The sequence below is a fragment of the Aptenodytes forsteri genome, unplaced genomic scaffold, assembly GCF_000699145.1.
Source record: "Aptenodytes forsteri isolate BGI_AS27 unplaced genomic scaffold, ASM69914v1 Scaffold264, whole genome shotgun sequence".
Classification (NCBI taxonomy): domain Eukaryota; kingdom Metazoa; phylum Chordata; class Aves; order Sphenisciformes; family Spheniscidae; genus Aptenodytes; species Aptenodytes forsteri.
The window spans coordinates 957,723-965,652 of record NW_008795936.1 but is presented as its reverse complement, the minus strand read 5'-3'; the positions used below and the strand labels follow the sequence as shown (position 1 = coordinate 965,652).

At 46.0% G+C, this 7,930-nt stretch overlaps 1 protein-coding gene across 1 annotated transcript in view; it reads left to right on the top strand.

Moving 5' to 3' along the window:
- Positions 1-5,678: 5,678 nt before the first annotated feature.
- Positions 5,679-7,930, top strand: part of IQCA1 (IQ motif containing with AAA domain 1) — a gene marked incomplete at its 3' end in the record, with an annotated part of 126,934 nt that continues 124,682 nt past the window's right edge. Inside the window, exon 1 of the mRNA XM_019473617.1 lies at positions 5,679-5,875. Coding sequence (XP_019329162.1) covers positions 5,679-5,875 — 197 coding nt within the window. The remainder of the gene's footprint in view (positions 5,876-7,930) is intronic.

Here is a 7,930-nt window from a genome sequence, read left to right as displayed (position 1 = left end):
GAGAAGGTGGTGGAAATTAAAAAAAAAAAAAAAAAAAAAATTAAAAAAAAAAAAAATCAAGCTTCCTGACCAGGTTCCCAGCTGATATCAAATACCAGCACCAGCTGGTTGCTAGTGGATATAGCACATACAAAAACAAGAGGTCTGGTTTCTGTAATTCACAGCAAGAGTGAATGGACTGAGCCCCATAAATGCAATGACTGAAGCTGTCTCCGGGGAAAGCATTTGCAAAGCAAGCGGGCTCTTCTTTCCACATGCCGGCAAAGGACATCTGCTTATCGCCAGCACTTCTGCGCTGGCCAAGGACAGCACGTGATGGCATGTGGTGCCAGAGGCTGGTGCCCACAGACAGGGAGTGGGCGCTCACATTTCTGACAGCAGAAAGTAATACAAATCCCCATGGATTGCACCCATTCACAAGTGTTTTAACCTTATTTCACCCACTGCTGCAAGTTATTCTTATGCATTTCACCTTCAGAGACTTCCCCACCATCTACAATAGCATTTCTCACAGGTTCCATCCCCCTGACCTTTCTGTTGTCCTACTCCCGCACCTGTATTTATGGATGTCACCTGTAAAATACAGTCTCAGGCAGATCTCCACAACCTATCTGCACCATACAAAAACTCCTCATGCTAACATTAGACATGCTTGAATTAGCAAGGAAATGAAAACAGGCCGTAGGAAAGAAGTGGGCTGGGGGAAAACATGGAGATGTAAGGCTAAGCAACCATGTCAAGTCACGGCCGGACACATCCTGTTAGCTGTGTTTGAGGGTTCCTCATATCAAAATAGCACCTCTGTAGCAAAGGAAGAATCCTGCACGCTGAGTCCTGCAGCACTTCGGGCTCTTTTGTTGGGCACAGGCTCCTTCAAGGCATCAGCAGCTGGCAGCTACACGTCCCATAGCTCCACGACTCCACTGCTTTGCACCAGGAGAAGCCGGGAAACCACTGAAGGCTGAGTCCTGTAAAATCAACACTTTCAAAGATGCTTTAAAAAGTTACTATGCAATTCTGGGAAAGAAGGTTGGATAGGAATTAATGAATTTTGTTTGGTATTAAAAAATTGGAAAGTTCTGATAAAAGTCATGAAAATTTGGGGGGGGGAACAACCCACAAACAAACCCCAAACCTGTTTCCAAAACAAACTTGTTTTCCCTATCGCTAGTTCTAACACAAACACCAGGAAAGATTCCAGCACTGATACAAGCAACTCTTACCCACCTCAGAAAAATGGCTGCAAGTGAGAAAATAAGTTCATTTTCTTCTCTTCTATTATCTCCTCAGCCTCCTTTTGTGCTTGAAGATCTCGGGAGACAGCGCAGAGGTGAAGAGAACACCGATAACCCCCCTTCTAAGGTTGAGTAAATTGAGGCATCGAACAGTTTCTGTGATTTACCCAAGCAGAACCATAATCCCAACTTATTTGCATGTGAAATACTGTCTCCCAAATTAACCTAGCCAGTTGTAAAGATGACTTGGGGGGGGGGCAGGGGGGAACTGTCATTTAGTATATGTATATTTATATTTCCTAGCTCAAGGGGGTATAAAACTATTTCCAATACTTATTATGCCCATTTCATTAATGTATTTTTAATACTGTGATGTAGTTTAGTATTTTTTTCATTGTTAATGCTCTTAATGGCCCATCTCCTCCCAGCACCCCTTCAGAAGAACATGAGCTGCAGGAGCAAAACCCACAATTAGAAGAGCTGGGATTCTGAACACACAGGTTGGGCTGCAACAGTGACTCTGCAGCGGACCAAAAAAAAAAAAAAAAGAAGAAAAATCAGTCTTTGGCTCTTGGTAGGTTAATTAACTGAGAAATGAGGAGGACTTGCTTCCCAGGACAGACTATTTGCTCCCCACCACATAAACTAGAAGGGTCTCTTATGTTAGGGGACCTTCTATCAGTTGCTCCTAAGCTCTCCAGATCTGACCATGCTGCCATACTGTAGTCTTCAACATAAAGGTGGTCACTTTATTTCTTTCCATACTAAAATAGCTCCACAGATTATAACCCTGAGAGAAGACACTCAAGAAACATTAAAGGTCAGATTTAAATCCACAAATATAATGAAATGCACAGTTACAGATGAAACTCCCTCCTTAACAGACTGGACCGAATTCAACCCTGCTACAAACCACCCGGCAGATGAACCTGGCCCAGCCATGGCTCAGACTTCCAGTCATAATGAAAGCTTGTCCATGGTTTGAACCCAGCAACAATTAAACTTGACAGGGGGAGATAAGATTCAAGTTTCAAAGAACAGAGAGTTTACTGGGTTTTTGTGTGCTTTCCTGAGGCTTTGATTATTATTTTAATGCAGTTGTTTGTGGTTTAATTTCCTTTTTTTTTTTCCTTCTCCTTAATGACCATATTGAAAAGATAAAAGTCTATGCACTCATGGTAGGAGCCAAAGGATGGCCGAAGTCCAACCTACCTCCACCCCACCATACTCATCTGATACGCTTCCAGAGAAGAGGGAAATCAGACAAATAGATGCTGTGAATAGTTTAGGACTGACTCGCCTCAGACTTTTTGGAAAAGGGAGGAGAACTCATTAGGCTAAAAGGAAAGCCAAAAGTAGTTATGAGAGTGCTCTTTTAGGGGACTAAAATAAGAAGCCAACAGATCTTTACATACTTCCCAGCAGGAAGCCTACAGTCATCCATAACACTGTTGATAGCCCCCCATGCTTGGCAAGGTTCCCACTCAACCATCTGGAATTCATCCATCGAGGTGCAACTTTGAGGAAGGAGACTGAGTGCCTGGCAAAGGTGTTCAGATAGCAGCTGGGAAGAGGGTTTTGGCTCCCAAGCTTCACCACGGTTTCACTTGACAGCAACTGAGGGTACATCTCTTCTGCAGATGGTGCAGCTGCAGATGGTGCAGGCAGTCTTAAGCTAACTTTAAGATAACTAGCAGCCACTGCTAACAGCAGCAGCAGAGTTCAGCATGTGCATTGAAACCCTCACAAGAGGCTAAGCAAGTAGTTGGGCCGTTCACCCAAGTGCCTGCTGCACCTCTATCGATACCAAAGCTAGTTAAAGCTAGTTCACCTCATGTCTCCAGGAACCACAAAGCCACCGCAGCTCCTGCATCATAGAGGAATACCTGCATCACTTCTGTTCTCACCAACTGATGTTTTGATCTTGCTGATGTCTTCAGCCGAGCTCCATCTGACTGAGGGCCAGGAGTTTGCTCTGCACCTTCATCTCTCCTTTGAAGGTAGCAGAGATATTCACCCTCCTCGAGCGCTGTTAATGAGAGCGTGTTCTCTAGTTAGGTGGAAGTACAGCTCTGAAGCCTCTACCAGAGCTTTTCCAGACAATGCAGCCACGGGAGGTCTTTAAATAAGAGGAAAGAATCAAAGATGGGGAGTGACCTGGTCAAATCAGCTGAGGAAGATGTAGGGGGGAGGTGGGAGAGAGCAAGCACACTGGAAGCATTGCGGTTTTCTTCCTATGTCCACTGGACAGCAAATAGCAGTGGCATAAGAGTTCACAGGTGCCCTCAATATTGGCAAATACCACATAGAAGGGCTTGCCATCTACATTGCCAGAAAATGTGCCATCAGCATAAGAGAAAGGCAAACTACAATGTAATGTAATGCATATCTATACACTATTTATAGCCTCTCCCAACACACATACACACACTTGTGTCCCCACAGTATTTTCTTGGCTGCACTTACAACCCCTGCTTTGCATTCACACAGCATGTACTGAAAACAGCCATTAAGTTAAACACATAGACTTTGCTTCTCTTATCCTAAAGTTAACTTGGAGGACACCTTGCTGGAGGTGAGGGGAGCAGGGGCAAAAAAAAGCAGAGGAATGAAAAAGGAATATGTTTTTTGCCACCACTAGAACACATAACAGCCACCCATTGCAGTAATGAAAAGATAGCCTAGGTTGAGTTGTTCCTCCCCACCACACACCTCCAATGTTAAGATGAAGCTGCCACACTGCTTTGCTGCCACATCCTCCCTTCCAGCTCACTCCCATACCTTGTCCCCATGGAAGCCCTCAAAGATGCAACTTACCCATCTTCAAGTAAGGCTCAGTCCTCTCTTACCCACAACAGCTCCTCAAGACTTTTTCCTGTACTTTTAGATATTTTTTCTTTGTTGGCATGCTGTAGGTACGCTCAATTCTCTCCTTAAAGCTCCTGCAGCTCTCCGGCCTCATGCTAGGAGCGACCACTTGCTCTTTGATGACCATATTCGGCAAGAACCTGGGAAGCTCTTTTTCCAAGGGCTGTATAGAGCCCAGGACTGCAACATGGCTTTTAAAGCATATTGCTTTCACAGAGACCAAAGTTAAAGCAGAGCCTGTTTTCTAAATAGCAATCCTACAAGGATCTGCTACTACAATCTGTCACCCGGCAGAGGAGACTGGGGGGATGAGGAGGGCAAGACCCAGGGATGCACCTGGCCAAGCCCTGCAGAAAAGATGCACCTATAGGCAGAACTCAGCCTCCTCCCAAAGCCTGCAATGGCACCAAACCCACAGCTGAATCATGTCTTATTTCAGATTTTCAGCCACTAGATCAAAGGACAAAGGCACAAGGGTACAGTAATAATCTGCAGTCTGACCTGCCCCACATTTTTTGAACTACCCTGGAAAGCTACTGCAAGGGCTTTAGGAAAAAAAAACCACCTTCCCAATAACACAGAAGAGCCAGGTTTTAATATTGTGTGCATTATTGTCTGGCTCACAGCAGGTCACCGACCTTGGACAAAACCTGGTTAGAGGGGGAAAGTCTTTCTAGTCGCCCAGGAGCCTCTAAAAAAGGGAAAAAAATGGGGCATCACACCTCCAGAAAAACAAGACACTAACAAACTGACTGCACACAGCTCCCATGATAAACAAGCCATGGGCAGACTTGATTTTTATGAAGAAATCAGTAATGGTTTAGTACAGACCTAAAGAAATAGCTCCTGGGGCCAAACCACCAAACCAGGACTACTTAAATATACCACAGCTTGTGAAACCTTGCAGAGCAGCGCTCAGACCTGCTGCTGAGCACGGGATGATTCAGCCTCTGCCACATCCTCCCCTTTACAGCTTTAAAGTGCCATCCGAGCACAGCTTTTTTCCTGCTGCTTGATGCTTTCAGATCCTTGACCTGGTAACGATATCACATCTGCTAGCTATTATCAGAGGAGGAGACAGGCTTTCCCCTCCTTGCTTCCCCCCTAACACAAGCTAGTGTGAACCCAGTGCGGCATGGTGTTGTGTCTGTAAGAGCTGAAAGCCGTCAGGCTATAATTCAAACAAATCAGATCTAATCACCCTTATCAGAAAGGCGATAAAAATCAGCAAAATTGAGAGGCTATGAAAATGCAAGCCGGCAGGGGGGTGGTATTTGGCAATGGGCACAGAAAGCCAACATCTCTGAAGAGCTGTTTTCCCATAGAGTTCCCACCCCACAGAGGACATCAGATCACAGTGGGACATTGCTGAAGATCAGTGTCTGTGCAGGTTCTCTGCCATCTTTTGCAGACCTAAAAAAATCTTATTTCCCAAACTGTGCCACTAGAAGAGGGGTACGAGATGCAGAGGGCTGTGTTCCAGAATCCCCTGTGGCCCCTAAATTTTGGACAAAGCGGTCACAAAACCACTACAGATGGACAGACACCACGCTGGCCAGACGCTTAATAGGTGCGATGATGTCCAAACAAAACATGGAGACCAATCCAGGTGCCACAGAGGTGACAAAAAGTCTTATTTTCTTCACACACCTCCCCAGCCCAGTGCTGGACCCTGGCACAGGCACACAGCTAGAGATGAGGGTTTCCTGTGACCGGGACCCCACTTTAGAGAACAATACAGTCCTGGATGTTCAGAGAAGCACAGTGGGGCTGTAAGTGTCAATCCTATATCTGCATGTAGCAGTATCCCACAGCTGGTTCTCCTTTGCCTAGTCAGCAAGCCATTGCCAGCCCCTGATCCCGAATCAGCCAGCTCAATGGCACCACAGCATAATGGGAACAGTCCTTGGCAGGTTTCCTGCCTTGGACTGCCTGTACTTTCTGAACCAGGGTTGCGATGAGATTTTTCAGCTCCAGAGGAACCACCTGGAGTCCTTGGCCAGCTAAAGGAGAACCTCTGCCCTCATATGACTCACCTTCCCATCACAGAAGAGCCTGAGAAGCATTTAGGGGAAGAGCATTTCGCAGGATGAGGAGCATATGAGTATGCAGACGGACAGGGAACTTCCTGACATACACCCCGTAACTGTCTGTTAGTCACGACGGCCACTGAGCCCTGACCTCCCTCCAGCGAGCGTGATGCGAAACAAAGCTCCACTTACCGATTTCAACACTAGCAGCAAACGTCACGCAGCGACGGAAAAATAAGGGTTGGAAAAGACCTCAGGAGGTCAGGTAGTCCAGCTCTATGCCCCGTGGAAGAGTCAGCACTGTATTATCCCCATCAGGCACACGTCTAACCTATTCTGAAAGGCCTCTAGTGATAAAAGCAACATATTCTAGGCTTTTGCTATTTATATTATGATTTTGAGCACTGCTTGAAGAATGGAGGGCACAGAGGGGAATAGCTGCATAATAGCTGAACATTGCATTACAGAAACATCGCAGGACTTGGGGGGAAGCTGCTGAATAGATAAGTATATCTCAGCCATACATCAGTGCAAAATGTAAGGACAGGACCACCAGCAAGGTAACAAGGGCATGAGAGTAGAATGCCCCAACATATCTGGCCAGGCCACCTGGCAGGGTTGTGACATCTGGCAGAGCTGGCAGGGACCAACCCTCCTTCACCGTGCAACACGAAGGTACAGACCTCGGTGCTGCCTGGATCCTGCAACCGCTGCCTCCCACAGAAGCTGGGAACATCCTTCTTGGGAATTAAAAAACAGATAAATAAAAAATAAAGCCGTGTTCTTGGCTGCACGGTAGAGGGTGTTTCAGCAAGATGAGGGTCTGGGCATATTTACACAAACATGCAGACTGTTGAAAAGAACAGTGGAAACGCTTTGCACAAAATCCCATTAGCAAATAACAGGATTTCTGGAGCACCATCTGTGCACCACATTGAACAGTCACCCCAGAGCACAGAGACTAAAGTACACTGCATATAGAAACCCAGACAAAAGAATATACAATAATATACAAAGGCAGGGAGAGCATGTATAGGATGGGGAAGAAGCGAAAAGAGACGTTTTCCTCCCCATCCTCACAATACCCGAATCCCATTCCCTCCACCACCTCCCCACAACAGTTCCCGAGGCATCTCATGTCCCTTCCATGCCCACTGTGAGGCCCCATGATGTTGCCACAAAAGGGGGAAAAGCCTTGTCATGAATGAGAATCAGCTGGCAAACCAAAACCGTTCAGTACAAGGTGACACAGAGGTCTAATATTGGAAACATTTCTTTTCCTCGAGTGTTTTCCAAGGAGGTCTCCCATATTTCTAAGCCAAGAGGTTACCTGGAAAAGGCTGTCTCACCTGTGAGCTTCTTCAGCTCCACCTCAGTAGAAGGGGCCCTGGGAAAAGTCCAGGAGTAGCCACACTGGGGTAACTCTGAAACAAAGCAAGAGAGAATTTGGTGCAAGTGGGTTTTGGAGAGCAAAACAAACCCAACTTTACAAATCAACATCTTGAATGAGCTATCTCCAATGACTCTCAAGCACCCCTTCTCCTTCGTGCTTCCAAATGTCTCCCTCTTTGTCTGCCCTCCCAAGGGCTCTTCAACGGCATCCTCCAAAACAGCTATTACAGCAATTACTGCAATTAATTGATTTGCATATCCCCAAAGCCCCATCATTAGTGCAACACAGCCAAGCGTGTTAGTGTTTAATAATATCAATCAACAATTATTCATAACATCCCGCCCCGGCAGACCTAAATATAGAGACAAGCATTCATGCGAAAACAAAAAGGACAAAAAAAAAAG